The sequence below is a fragment of the Macaca fascicularis genome, chromosome 4 (genome assembly GCF_037993035.2).
Source record: "Macaca fascicularis isolate 582-1 chromosome 4, T2T-MFA8v1.1".
NCBI classification, from domain to species: Eukaryota; Metazoa; Chordata; class Mammalia; order Primates; family Cercopithecidae; genus Macaca; species Macaca fascicularis.
The window spans coordinates 125,419,849-125,435,382 of NC_088378.1; the positions used below are offsets into that span (position 1 = coordinate 125,419,849).

General features: G+C 36.7%; 1 protein-coding gene across 5 annotated transcripts; it reads right to left on the bottom strand.

Moving 5' to 3' along the window:
• Positions 1-543: 543 nt before the first annotated feature.
• ENPP4 (ectonucleotide pyrophosphatase/phosphodiesterase 4) lies at positions 544-14,988 on the bottom strand. Of its 5 annotated transcripts, XM_045390996.2 has the most exons (5): positions 14,788-14,988; positions 13,988-14,174; positions 6,610-7,468; positions 5,788-5,958; positions 544-3,912 (listed from the first exon to the last, which is right to left on the bottom strand). In XM_045390996.2, the coding sequence occupies exons 3-5, from the start codon at positions 7,433-7,435 to the stop codon at positions 3,548-3,550; spliced, it is 1,362 nt and encodes a 453-aa protein (XP_045246931.2). In that variant the 5' UTR covers positions 7,436-7,468; positions 13,988-14,174; positions 14,788-14,988; the 3' UTR covers positions 544-3,547. The 5 variants fall into 5 exon arrangements, with proteins under 5 accessions (XP_045246931.2, XP_045246933.2, XP_005552875.3 ...); XM_045390998.2 differs by lacking the exon at positions 13,988-14,174 and having other exon boundaries at positions 544-3,909; XM_005552818.4 differs by lacking the exon at positions 13,988-14,174.
• Positions 14,989-15,534: the final 546 nt, after the last annotated feature.

Here is a 15,534-nt window from a genome sequence, read left to right on the forward strand (position 1 = left end):
TATAAATAACATTTTACCACTTTTGAAATAATTCTCTTTCAGAGTAAAAAAAGTGCCATTTATTCTTTTCTTTTCCTACAATTCTTAGCAGTGTTAATACAAAAATAGGAAATGAATTAATCACTGCTCTAATAGAGGGAACTTTCTTGAATCCATATGCAATTGGACAAGTCATTAAATACCTATGGCTATGTACAAAACAAAGTTTAAATATTAGACTGCTTCCCCCATCATCCCCGCTATTTTATAATCGGTTTTTTTCAAATCTCTTCTCTTCTACCGTAAGCCAATAAATTACAGCTCTGGAGGCTCTGTAAAACTTATCTTGGCTTTCTTTCCAATGATGTCCTTGTGCTGGATTGTATATTTATACACTGTTTTAAAATTTTTGTTAAAGAGTTTAAAAAATCCTAATATCTATTTGGGCTTCTATATTACTAAGTCATGTCAACATCTAGCACAGTAAGTATATTTTGCAAGAAGGTAACAAATGTAAAAATCACCAGTGGCACTGAACTTTATATTTAATAATTACAGTCAGAATGTTTTGGTAGATTTTATTCACACAAATTTTTAAAATCATGAACAAAGTCATTAATTCTGAATTCAAGTAAGTCAAAAATATTTTAATTTAAATTAAGGCACTACATAACACATTTCTTTAAAGCACACTCATGTTATTTTATTTACACACTATTTTAAGAATTGACAATAAATACACATTTTCCATCTCCTCCTTGTCCTTCATTTATAACTTTACGTGTTAACAAGGAAGTAAAACCCTCCAAATAAAAGGAATTAAATGCAATCATCCATAAAGCTTATCAGATACGGGCACAAGGAGGAGACACCCAAGAACAATGTAAAAACATTTTAATCCTTTAATGTTCCAAGAATTCTATAAATTCTTAAGCCAAACCTTAATGGAATAATAATACAAAACCTATAAACATTGAAAGTTTTTTTCTATTGCTATTTACCAGAAGAACTGCATATAAATAACAGCAGCAGAACTGTCCTATGTTATACATGAATATACCTATTCTGAATTTACTGACTGAATTAAAAACACTTAATCAAAACCTTTCCCATTACCTTGGGGTATTGTTTCCTGGAGCCAAATACTTTCTACCACCCAGAAAATAGAGCAGTATATTAGTTATTTAACAAAATACACACCAAAACCTTAATGTAAAAGGCTAGTTTTACTGTAAGATTTTCTCAGTGTACTAAAGGAGTCAATGGCTTTAACAGTGATAATTTTTTTAAAGATACAAATGAATCAACACATAGTTGAATATATATGTTTTATTAAATAAATACTATTCTTCTTGTTCCATCAACATATACTTTTTAAATTTTTGCTTAATTTACAAGTCAATATTTTGAGAATGTAAGGAAAGACAAATATGTAAATATCTTGTTGAAAGGGTTAAGATACTGACAGGACATCCCTTCGTATTCCATCCTATATAAAATCCACTCATGAGTTGGATGCCAAGTATAGATTTCTGAAACTGATAACCACCAATCACGCTAATGCAATCATTAAAACTCACACCATTGCAAGGACCAAGTATAAAATATTCTGCTACTATTTTAGATACTTCAAAAACATCTACTTCTTTAAATGAAAAGCTTTAAATGTGTCAATGCTATTCGCTTTTTAACGGAAATTAAAGTAGAACTTTTCCATTATTCTGTTTAGATCAACTATTAATATTAACCTTTAGGATTACTGTTTTATGTGAAAAAATTGGAAATTTTTTAAAGCAAAATTAGTACTATTGGTTTTTATTTCATTTATTTTACTGTTCTTAATACAGTCAATTTATGACCAACAGCATGGATTATTTATATAGGGTTTGAAAATGCCTCTCAACAACCCCAAATACAACAGGCAGCAAATACCGGGCTCAAGAAATTAGCAGTGACTCAATAGGATGCATTGTATGTTTGATGACTGGCACCACTGTTCTTCTTTACCATCATAGATAATCAACATTTAACTGGGCTGCATATTTGTTACACTCTTATATTTGTAAAACAGTTACCAAGTTTATTTTATATTGTCAAAACTTTACAGATCATACTATTAACTGCTTATCTCATGTACTGATGAATGGTTCTTGAGCCCAATTCTTCCCCTATTAAATATAATCTAGTCTGTCACAACCTAGTTTCTTCATATTAATTTTGATTACTAGAAGGTACCAGCTAGCAAAAGCAGGATGACAGTTCTTCACAATAAACCCTTGGCTCTGAACAAACGTTAAACAGAGGGATTATTTCTGTGATGCAAAGACTGGAGAAAAAAGTGGAGGTAGCACTAAGGCTATTCTGCCACTTAACATATGAATGGTGTGAAAAACCAAAGATACTAAATTCTGTTTAAAATTTCTTAACTATTCTATAGCCTAAAATGTAAGGTATAGTCCCAAAGATAAATATAAAAATCTCCATTCCTCATTCTGTCCCAGTCAAATTGAGATTTGTATTTGGGTCATAAATTTTTCTGCAGCATTTGGATACCTCAGGTTACAACAAACATGAGAGAATTAAAAGATAAAAGTTAATGAAATTAAGTTATGATTTTAACTTGTGAGTTAGGAGAAAGTAAACAAATATGAAGTGCAAAAATAACCTTTCCTGAGATCTGTGTGTTTCAGGAATGTGGAAGCCTGGCCACAGTCCATCTCTGACCTCCTTCTATAGTAAGTCACATAATGTCCACACAACTACACACAAACACACTTGCACAGGCACACACAAACAACTAAGTAATTTACATAAAGGCATTAAGCACAGATAGAGAGAAAAGCACTTGTCTCTCTTTTCTTCTGAATTTCTTATTAACAACAATCTTCAAAAGATATAACCTTTAAGACTAACAGCTTAAGATGTAATGGTGACAACTCAGGCTTTTATCAAATGGTCTCAGTTGTTTTTTTTAAATAGGTTTCCTTAAAATATTTCTTCATTTGCTATATCTTTTCTGTCTGCTCCAACTTTATTAACCAACACAGAGCATTTCCTACCTCAAGAGGGTACTTGAAATACAAACTACTTAAAGGTAAATATAAAAATATAGGAAACTTTTCCTCCCTAATATACAAAATTCACAAATTGCATAAATATTTCCATTGTTTTCTTTACAAATATATAAATTTATTAGAAAAACATGCCTACTAAATTTTGGTATATTTTCATTTAAAGATGTATCACATCTTCATTGCAAAATAAAAGCAGAGGAAGTATTTTTCTCAAGCCATTTTTAGTATTTCTAGTTAGGGTTGATGTTACCTAATGATTTCCTACCAGAAGATGTGACCTAATGATTTACTAACATTGTTACTATGGTCAGGGTTATCTTATTAGCAAATAAACCAAAACAAAACACAAGGAAAACAAAAGAATGATTTTAACATGCTTAGTCTAAGTTCTTTGTCTTTCAAAGTATTCTTTTTCATAGTTACAACACTATTCTTTGGGTGTATTCTTAGTTTTGTGATTAATCAAAGACACTTTGTATAAGCCCTAACACTTGTCACCCAATTAAAGGATCATCATCATCTTCTTGTAGCTGAAGTCGAGAAAATGGACGAGGTACAGAAAGTCTATTCTGCATGATTATTATGAGGCATGTTAGCGTGGTTAACACCAAGAGTGAACCGACAACAATTGCGATGGCTTCTGGCAGATTGATGCACCACTGGTCAACTAACAAGCACTTAGTATGACCAAAAGTCCCATTATTGGGATGTGGTTTTAATCCCAGGATGTGGCACATCATTGGATAAATATCCACAATGTTAATTGTGCTATGCTTGTAGCCTTTGTGAAATGCAGGTCCGTGGGCAGCTAGAAATGGATGCATACTAGGCAAAGAATTATCATAACCATGGTCACCTACTGAAAAAGAACAAAACAACATCAGTAAATAAGATCAGACTTTTTAGGAAAAAATAACTTGTTTCTAGTATATACACATTCAATTCTTTCAGAAAGGGACCAGAAATAAAAATTTCTATTTCTTCAACTCAGCTATGTTCCCTATTTCCCTCTCTCTTTCTCAAATACACACACACAAACACACACACATGCCCCTTTTCCCAATTGGTCATACCCTCAGACTTTACCACCACTTCTCAACCTGACGTACTTATCTTTCAGCCCTAGTACCACTTACTTCACCTGGCAATCTCAGCACTGTTTGCAAAAGCTCGCTGCAAACAGTACTAGTTATAAAGACAGTGGTCAGGCTGAGGGTTCTGTGTAACTGGGAAGAGCAGAATGAGTAATGCCAGAAAATGGAGAAAAAGAAAATCTGCAGCCTAACCTATCTCAATTGTTAGAGGAAGGATCTTGCATTGAATGTGTTGTCTAACCTGGTGACTCCATCCCAGTAAAAGTTAGACTTAAAGAAAAGCGTATGATAGTCCCTAATACAACTCCAATAATAAATTTCCAATTTTTAGCTTTAACAAATGTTGCCATTTAATGCACACCAGCTGTATTTAATGAGCTCCCACTTTCATATTACATACAGGTGACTGAGTGATAAGTATATTGATATTTGTTATATTATTCTTTGGTGGTATGTTTGAAATATTTCATCATAAAAATAAAAAATATGACGAAAAGCAGAATATACAGAAAGATTTCAATATTAAAACATACACACACACACACACACACACACATATATATATAAGAAAAAAGATTGGATGGGGGGAAATGCCCACAATTAACATTTGCCTATAAATCTGTACTGAGGGATTATGGATAGTTTTTGTTCTCTTTCCTATGCTTTTCTATACTTGCAGTTTTCAATAACGAATATGCAACATATAACACTGATGTAAATAATACAAACTTCATTGACCCTGAGTCTGTCCTATGCTTGCCTGATACTTCTAAATTGCTATATATCAGAGAACTGCAAACTACAGCCCATAGCGAAGGTCAGCCCTCCATCCTTGTTGTAAACAGAGTTTCACTAAAACCCACCAGTTCAATTTGTTTACAGGTTGTCTATGGCTGCTTTCACACAATAAAGGCAGAGTTGAGTAGCTGAGACAGAGACCAGCTGGCCCACAAAGCCTAAAGTATTTTCTACCTGGCCCTTTACTAAAAAAGTTTGCTGACCCTTAGTATAGGCCACAAAATTAGATTTTTAAAAAAGCATTTGAATTGAATATGAAATATGGATAAATAAGCTTCAGTTTGAGGCAAGAACTGTAACTCTCCCCTACACATTTTCTCTCCTATACATTTTTAAGGAGAGATTTTGATGTATCTGTTTTGTTCACTTGGTGGATTTTTTTGTCTGGTTACTTTCTGGTTCTTGCCCAGTGTTCTAAATAGCTGTAGCATTCAGGTAAATGATTTTGTCACTGGGGAAGACTTAGGGTTACTCAGACAAATTTTTTTTAACACACACAAGAACAAGGATTAGCTAATCTCTCCCCTTTTACTGTTTCTTTACTTCTCTCTTTTATTTTGTATAAATCAAGAGAATGAATCTTGAAAATTACTGACAGTAATTGCAGTTTTGGAAAGAAAGTAAGACTATGCCTTCACTCTTAAATCTACTTTCTAATTTAAAGGTGAAATTGTGATTACTGTAAATTCTATGAAATGAAGACCTGGGAATTATCTGGTTGAAAATTGAACTAATTCTTCTGTGTGAACTTCTTTAAGTCGAAGTACCCTCTTAACACAACGGTATCACAAGACATGATTTGTTCCTACTATACAACAGAAATATCTCAACTAAATACTTACATTTTTGTGATGATTTATTTAGCACAATTGTCCAGCCTTCATTTGCAACCAAAATAATGGGCTGAATCCGATCATTATGTTGGTAATAAAATCTGTTAGGAATGTCTTCTTTGAGATAAACATTCATATGAGAGTTACAGTTTTTCAGTTTGTTGTAAACCTCTGTTCTATCTGAGAAAAAAAGGAAACAGCAAAGGAAACAAGTTATAATTGGTAAGGAAAAAATATGTCTAACTAGAATAACTGGAAGTGAATTATAGATAATATCATCTATTAAATCACTTCTTAAAAAAACAGAGCAATAATAATGTGACAGTGTTGGGGACTGATACACACAAACACACACCTTTCTCAAACATTAACAAATCTGTTTCACTTTGTGGATTACCGTGGTGGACTTTTATAGAAAGGGGACATTTTTCATGTGTATCTTCCTAAGTAAACATAAACTAATTACATGTTACTACTAACTACTAATTCTGTGATCAGTAGAAGAAAGGTACCTCACACTGTCACCAGTAAACATCACACTAAATCTAAGATGCTGAAGGATAAAAATGTCCTTTTTCCATTAGTGCAAATAATTAGATATATCAAAAGCAAAGAAATATTCACTTTGAAACTAAACCATAACCCATATAACTAAACCGTAAGTCAACTGCTCTAAACTTGTAAAGAAGAGGAAAAACACATATAATCTCACTCTGAGTATATGGTTCTAAACTACAAAAAGCCAGAGCTTCATTCTTTTATACAACCCACCCCCCCTCAATCAATTGCCCCATTCAAATAATAGTATCCCTCAGCTGAATGTTTACTTACTTATTTTGGGAAGTATTGCAGCAACTGGGCTCAAATCTATAAGAGTGTAGTATGAATGATCGATGCAGACATCCAAGTTTATCAGTCTATCCTGAGAACACTGGGTCATCCCATGATCACTTGTAATGATAACATTAAGATTTTCCCACAGCCCTAACATCTTGAGTTTTTGGACTAAGTCACCGATAAGATCATCTATTTTTTTCAACACTCTGCTCATGTTTTCTTTATCTTCAGGTCCATACTTGTGGCCACTTGCATCTGGTTCTTCCCAATAGAGTGTTGCAAAGGTGACTGGTGGGTTTGAATTGTTTAGCCACATAGTAATATTATTTAGTCTTTCCTCAAATGACACTGAGGAGTTGTAATTCATAAAATAGGAAGAGGTGGTATTGTGAATGGGTACATCAGTACCAGGCCACATAGCAGCAGCACTTGATCTGTTTTCCTGAAGCTGATTGGTCACCCAAATAGGTACTGCCTCATTCCACCAAAAAGGATCCTTGTCATTAGAGTCAGAAAAATGTTTCTTTGTGACTGCATCATACATGGAATTAGCCACAATGCCATGGCTTTCTTCATACAAGCCTGTCACAATACTGTAGTGGTTTGGAAACGTTTTTGTGATAAAAACATTTTTAACATGCTCTACCAAGACACCTTCTTTGATAAAATTCTGGAGATGAGGAAATTCATAGTTCTTCAGATAATCAGCTCTGAATCCATCAAAGGATACTAGTAGTAACTTAGGTGGCAAACTAGAGGAAGAGTCACTTCTACAACCAGTAATAAGTCCAGAAAACAAAAGTATTACTAATAACTTCATAATGAACACGTTGAACGACAGCAATCAGGGTTCCTAAAATGTAAAAACACAATTCATAAGTAGCAATGCTATTTCATTTGGGTTAAGTTTTAGAATTTTAGCCCACAGGAGGAGAGAACCAATATTTATATGCCAGCTTTACCTATATTAACTTAAATAATGCCATTTATTTAAAAATAAAGCTAAACTTGGAAAAAATAAAAATTGTCTTTACTTGTCCAGTTTCCTGTTTATATATATGCCCTACTCTATCCTTTATATGGACCATTTTTATACTCCACATCAATACTCCTCCTAGGCTGTCATGCGCATTAGCTGCATTAGAAATTCTTCTAAAGGCTTAATAAAAATAGATGCAGACACTAAAATGATTCTTTTATATAATATAAAGTTAATGCCAAGCTTTCAGAGGCTCCAGAGATGATGATTATTTTTCCAGTTTAATAAATTGTACTTTATAGTTTCTTTAACCCACAGAAATAATTGGTGGAAATTCTACCATATTGGCTTATTGCCAGTTCTTGTGGAAAATATTGCTATAAAAAAGGGGGGATAAGAAATAAATGCTATTGAAAAAAAGCCCCCCATCAGTCTGTACATGCCCCAATAGTCACATGAAGTTGATTGACAAACATACAAAGCCTACAGGGACATGGATGCTCCAGTAACTTATGAAGAAATCCAATAGCTATTGAAATGAATTTTACTACCACGTCCCTCTTAAACTTCCTTTTTGCAATCAACAACTATTTTCACTAATAGTTTCCCTAGGCTTAAAGCTATCTCTGATTCTTTGTTCTTTTTTTTAAAATCAATTCACTGATGACAAAAACAGCTTTTCCCTAATAAATCTCCCTGCCTTCAGTCTCTATCTTCTTTGGCCTCTAAGAAAATAAGACGTGTGATTTAGGCAGAATGATTCATTTTAGATGGACGGGATGCCTCTTCGATTGTAAGAGGAGAGAAGGAGCAAAGGTAGGGGAGCGGACAGGTTTGAGGACTGGAGGTGAAGAGAGTTGCCAGAGGTAGGGTCAATTATTGAGAGGCAGTAGACTGGTAAAAGGTTCAGAGGTCTGAGGAACAGAAAAAATGTCTGAAATAGTTAATGTGGAGGATGGGAGAAAGTGTGAGGAAACAGCAGAACTGGGGTCAATGTTGACAGCTGTCATGAATTTTCATAGTGACATGGTTGACTGGTTTTCTCTAGCAACTCAGTAAACCTGGCACAGGCATGAACAAAACAGGCAGCTGATCCTCCCTGGATTTGAGATTCTGCCAGAAACTGAAGGAAGACAAAGGAAGTTGAAGATGCTAACTTTAGCAGCTGAAATTTGGGCTGTAGCATCTAAGCTGAAACTGACAGATGTGAGTAGAGAGGTTCTGGTGAAGTCAAAGAACTAATTAAGATTAGTTAAGAGTAACTTTTAGTGAAAGTTACAAAGATCTGGGATTGCAGTTATAATGCCAACAAGTGAATGCATTATTTCAGATTAAGAAGACCCTGAACATGGTAATGGGTATGCATGTTGAGGTCCCAGGTATGAAGAGCAGCAAGTTAACTAATATGATTATGAAGTTCAGGAGTCATGTATTGTGTCTTCTCTCAAGTAGACTGGAAATTCTTTCTTTCTTTCAAACATGCCACCTGGAGGATCTGTGTACTTGTGGTCAAATACTTACTGACAGAGGCTGTGATCCTCTTAAAAACTGACTTAAAATTAGAAAGACCAAAGGCACAGAATCTGATTTATGAGGATCTTGGGTCTAGAAAATCTCTACTATTTTAATCTGAGACAGGTTGCCTTCTGAATATGGTGCATGGAACATTTGTTCCTGGTGCTCCCCAATAACCAAAAATAATGCAGAGTAACAAAACCACCTCTCCAAAGGACAGAGTAACAAACCTAATAAGGGGTAGAGGAGGCATATGGGTATTTCCACAGACACAGCCCTAGTCATATCTCAGCAATTTCAGCTATCAAGAAACTAGACAATGGTACTTCCCCTTTCATTCAATATTTTATGCCCCCAACACAGTGTTTATGTATGACTTAACTCCTCCCTCAGAGAGTTTTAACTGGGTTCAATCAGATGACAATATCATGTGGGTTGCTACAATTTTAGAAGTTGTGTCAAGGGCATGCAGGTCTCCATGAAAGCTTGGATTGAGTAGATTCCCTGGTTTCTCTGAGTATCGTTCCCCATATCCAAATATTTCTTTCCAACAACAGAGACTTTTAAATCAGCAAATAGGTGGCACAGTATCTTCTCACAGGGAAAACATACTCATAAATTTACTTTTTGAAAAACACTATTTACTTCTCTGGCTCTTTCCCTGTGTAACTATTTTATATTCCCAACCAGTCTTATCCCATCGCACAGCTGTTCTGCTGCCAAATCCAATCTGATATGTGTCAGATGGAATGCATTCTCTATACCTCCACATCTTTTCCCCCTTCCTTAGTTCCCAGTCCTTTAAAACAGCTTCACCATTCTCTCAATCACAAAGAGATCCCCTGAGTATATGATCAGTTGCCAGTCTAGTCAATTCTATCTTCACATCATCTAATACAGCACATCAGACATAAGAATCACTGAAGGAAGTTTGTTAAAAGTACAGCTGTCAAGTCACTATAACTAGGAGATTCTGATTCAGTCAGCCCACAGTAGAGGCCAGAAACCTGCGTGTGAAACAAACATTTTTAACAGCTACCCACTCATCCATCTCTACTACTGCTATATTTCTTTAGACCTCAATACCTCTTGTCCAGAGCACTTTTGTCTCTTAATTCACCTTTCTACCTCAACCACCTTCCACTTTCTCACCTCACATCTACTGCCAACTCAGTTTCCCTGGGCACAGCTCTGTTCATGTTCCCTTAATTAAAAATATATTCAAAAGATCCCCCTGCCTATACAAAAAGCCCAAATGCCTGAGTCTCACATTCAAGTCCCTCCAATATCCAGGCCCAACTTGCATGCAAATTACTGTGAAATAAATACAGAAATAACTGTCAACTTGAATTTCCATTCACCATATTTCATTGTCACGATCTTTCTGAAATGTATTACAACATGTAAAGTATAATCATCATTCATCTTGGTGGTCTATAATAGCTCTTCAGTATTAGTTTGCATTTCCAGAATATCCTAAAATTAGTTCCTACATACGAAGGCTGGCTCAGCAGACACCTGGGTCATTTTGTAAAAAATCATTCAACAAATATCTACTATCACTAATTCCATAACACAAAAGTATATGTATGTGCCATGTATTAGGGAACAAAGAACTTATACTTTTCAAATATATAATAATCAAAGCAGGAGCATAAATAACAAAAATAATAAATCAGGCTGTCATCTGGAAAAAGACAGGCTTTATACTTTAATCAATTTTGTTCTACAACACCAAATAACAGAATAGACTTCAATTAGCAAATAGGTGGCACAGTATCTTCTCACGGGGAAAAATACTCATAAATTTATGAGTACATATTTGTAACAGTGTGTTTGAGATTCACACATCATAATGTATTATTTTTAACGCTAAGAGAAATTACTAAAAATGGAATATTGTAGTATGTCTAAACATTTTCCAGTAGATTTACCTCTAAGAGCAGAGGGGTGCCAAGACAATTCAACAAATGGTACAGGGACAACTGGATATCCACATGCAAAAGAACAAATTGGAGCCCTGCCTCATACCATACACAAAAATTCATTCAAAGTAGATCACAGACCTTGGTTAAGAGCTAAAACTGTAAAGCTCTTAAAAGAAAATGTAGGAGTAAATGTAGGAGTAACTTTTTGTAACCCTGGGTTCTTAGATACCACACCAAGAGCACAAGTGACCAAAAAAGAGAAATGAACTGGACTTCAAAATTTAAAAGTCTGATGCTTTAAACGATACTATCAAGAAAGTGAAAAGGCAACACAGAGAATGGAAGGAAATATTTGCAAATCATATATCTGAAGAGATTTGTATCTAGACTATACAAAGAACTGCTACAACTCAATAATAAAAAGTCGGATAATCCAATTAAAAAATGAGCATGATCTGAAAAAGATATTTCTCCAAAGACACAGATGACAAATTAGCACATGAAAAGATGCTCAACAGCATTAGTCATCAGAGAAATGCAATCAAACCCACAATAAGATACCACTTCACACCCAGAAGGATGAGTAAATAAAAGAGATAACAAGTGTTGATAGAGAAAATGAAACTGTTATAAACTGCTACAGGAAATGTAAAATGGTACAGCCACTTTGGAAAATATTCTGGCAGTCTTCAAAGGGTTAAATATAGGACTACCATAAAACCCAGCAATTCTACTATTAGGCATGTGCCCAAGAGAAATGAAAACATATGTCCACGCAAAAACTTGTACACAAATGTTCACAGCAGCATTATTTGTAAGACTCAAGAAGTAGAAACATCTCAATGTGCACTAACTTATGAATGGATAAATAAAATGTGATATATCCATATAATAAAATATTATTTGACAAAAAAAGGAAGGAAGTGCTGACACATTTTACAACCTGGATAAATATGCTAAATGTAAGAACGCAGTCACAAAAAATCACTTATTGTATGATTCCATTTAGATAAAATGTCTAGAATCGGCAAATCTACAGAGACTAAAAGTAACTATAGTAACTATCTAGGGCTAGGGGTTGGGGGAGAAATGGGTAGTAAATGCCAGTAGGTATAAAGTTTATTTTGGGGGTTATGAAAATGTTTTCAAATTGATTGTGATGACAGTTGCACAATTCCATAAAGCTGTACTCTTTAAATGAGTGAACTGAATGGTGTGTGATTTATATCTCAATAAAAAGGTTATTTTTTTAAAAAGAGCAGAGGGAAGTGAAATTGTAATATTAAATGTCCCGCCACAGAACAGGAAACATCTAATCTCATTTTACCTCAAAAAAAAGTGAATTTTATACTCCATAATACAGACTTGAGTGTTTTAATGTGAAAGCTTTATACCACTTCCCATGTGCAAAACAGACCAAAAACCTGTGTCCATCCTCCCCTACGAAATACTAATCAAAATGCTTCTTCCTCAAATCTTGAGTTAAAAGGATGCTCCAGGAACACATGCTGTTAATCCTGTGGCTCAGTAATCCCTCAGCACACTGCTGGCATCCAAGCGTCGCAGTCCTTGTCCTCAGGATTAGGATTACAGACAAAGTGCAAAGACTATAGACTAAAGTCAGAAGGGTCCCAGAACCTGAGCTCACAACTAGTAGATGGGTGATCTTGGGTAGATCCAACTTTTCCTGGCTTCTGTTTCCTTGTGTGTAAAATGGGGATGCGTAAAGGTTACAGAACAGGCCCTCAAAATTAGTTTCCCTTTATCATTCTAGTTACAAAGCTGTTGCGGGGGCAGGGGGAACCAAGTCTATACTATGACAGGCAGAATATTATTGTGAAACTATAAAATACACTAGGAAAAATTTAGTCTCATCTCCTCGCATATGATGACCTTTCATATGACTTTGTATATGATGAAGCTAAAGTTCAGTGATTGGCTGGGCTCAGAAAGCAATCAGTTGCTTTACTGCATTCTTACTAATTTCATGTCCTCAATAAGTTTACAAATCCAGTAATAGCAAGTTAACAAATCTGGTAATAATCTCCAAACTATTAACAGAACTCTTCTTTTATTAGCAGTGCTGGATCCATGTCTACCACATTCTGTCTCATTCTAACAGGGAGTGTTAAGCTACAGACAAACCAACAACAAGAAGTTCTCAAGCAGTTTCCAAGGTATGAAAATAAAGTTTGCAAGGAATGAAACTGTTATATTACAAAATATTGGGAGAAATTATGTAATTTTTCACACCCAAAAGATGTCAAAGAGAAGAAAAAAAGCAGACCTCTGTGGACTGCAACCAAATATCCCCAAAACAACTGGAAGTATGAGTTAGTCTTCAATTCAGGGAACAAACTACCTTCTAACTTCTCTGGGAAGACCTTCTTGCATGGATGGAATGCAGTCAACTCTCACTGGGGCATTCTTAGCCCATGTGAAGCCAAGAGAGGATAAACCGTTACAGGATATGGTGAAAGATATTTGTCACCATTAGCATGCCATCTGCTCTGTAATACAATGAAACTCTCATACACCTTTAAAAACTTTATTCTATGTCTATAAATAAGGCCGTTACTTTTAGATTATTATCAGTTGCTTTCTTATAGTCTAAGGAAAAATATACACTCCCTAAAAAAATTCCTTGGTCTTAAAAATCGTAGGATTCTAAATTATTCTCCAATTCTGTAAAACACACAGAAATTTCTAGCATACACAAAATTTTCTAGCATCTTCAAAACACACTTATCTTACTTTCTACATAGTAAAATACCTCCCTCCATTACACCTTGTCGTTTCATCAGAATTTATTCCAAATTATATCCTGTAACTAATCTAAGTGGAGGTGGGGGGGAAGATGCACAAGTGCTGCAGGCTTCTTAATTTCCTTAAAATAGCTTGACACAATCTCGGGGGTGGGGGGGTGAGAAGAAATAAAAGATCATAATACTGAAACCAGCAGCTGATATTTCACAGTAGTTGGCAAATCTTCCCTTCAGACTTGGGTCCACCAGATTGCCTGATTAAGCAAAGCCCTTCTGGAATCAGATCTGGTGTAAAGCTGAATCCGCCTGTCACTAGTTGTACAATCTTCACTGGACGCGTCCCTTCACTTCTCTGAGCCTGACTTTCGTCATCTGTAAAATGGGAATGCTATGATCTCATAGGGTGGTTGTGACAAGAAAAGGAAGCATTGTTTTTAAGTCCTTACGTGCTTTTAATCCAGCCCTTTAAAAAGGCACTTAAATGTACCTTTTATTGTTTGGTTGGCTTGTTTTCTAGGAAATTAGTTCTTAAATATATCTATAATTAACATAAACTCTAATCTAATATTCCCCGGACAGACGGATGTCGATGCCATGGGTGGTTCTCCTTTAAAACTAAAAGCCTGGCGACCCCTCCCCAGCTCCCCTCATTTTCACCCCAGACCCACCTTAGGTTCCTCCACTACCGTTCAGCTGACTTCCCTCCCTTCACACTTAACACCACAGGTTTCCTTCCCCAGTTCCACAACCACCTGCTAAATTTTCTTTCCTCTTCCCTTACTGGCCTCCGCCTCGGCCCGCCACCTCCCTGGCTCTTTCAGTCCCTTCGTGGACGTCCCCGCCGCGCCCCAGGGGACGTGCGTGTAGTGGGGGAGAATGGGTCAGAGGGTATCGTCTCACCATCTCTATTTTCAAAGCCCCTCGTGGACTGGGGAGGGGGTGACACTGCCCCACAGAACGCCGAGCGCGCGAGGCGCGTACTCACCAGCCGCCGCCGCCGCTTTTTTCCAACGCGCGGAACTAGGCGCTCGCGGCACCTGGCACTCGTGGGAAGTTGCGGGGAAGAGGGACCTCAAGGAAGAGGGGCGAGGCCGAGCTCTTCCTGAGGCGCCTGCGCAGTGGCGGGCGCCGCGCCGCGGGGCACAGCCCCAACCTCCCTATCTGCGCCGCTCGGGGCGCTCCGAATGTGCGCAGCTGCCAGGCGAGCGTCTACGGCACCAGCTCGGGACTGGCTGGGACAGGGCAGCAGAGTCTGAGACACGTCCTTGGATTGGATGCTAGAGCCAGAGTTGAATGTAACTTTCTTTCCGATTGGTTAGACAGGTTCTTGGAGGGGTCGAATTGGACCTAAGAGTAGAGAGGTTCATTCCACTCTCCCACCACGCCCTTTTCTTATCCTAGATCTGGATGCCCTTCAGGGAACCTGAAAACCAGCGAGTCCGGGAAAGGGCTCTAGCAATTCCCAAGCCGATGACCTTCTGCCACTTAGTTAATGTGCACCTGGCAGCTTAGGTGACCGCGGAGAAAGCAACATTGGCTGCACCAAGGTCCGGCACAAGTCTAGAGAGGCTTCAGCCAGATCCAGAGAGTTGGGATAAATGAAACGTGGATCTACCATAGAAGTCTGTCCGTCTTACTGGATAAGCGAGCACCTTTACAGGGGAAGTTGGGTAATACTTTAGAAGTAAGGTTAAAAGCAGCACAGTCCCTGCGGCAGGGAACCAGTAATGAG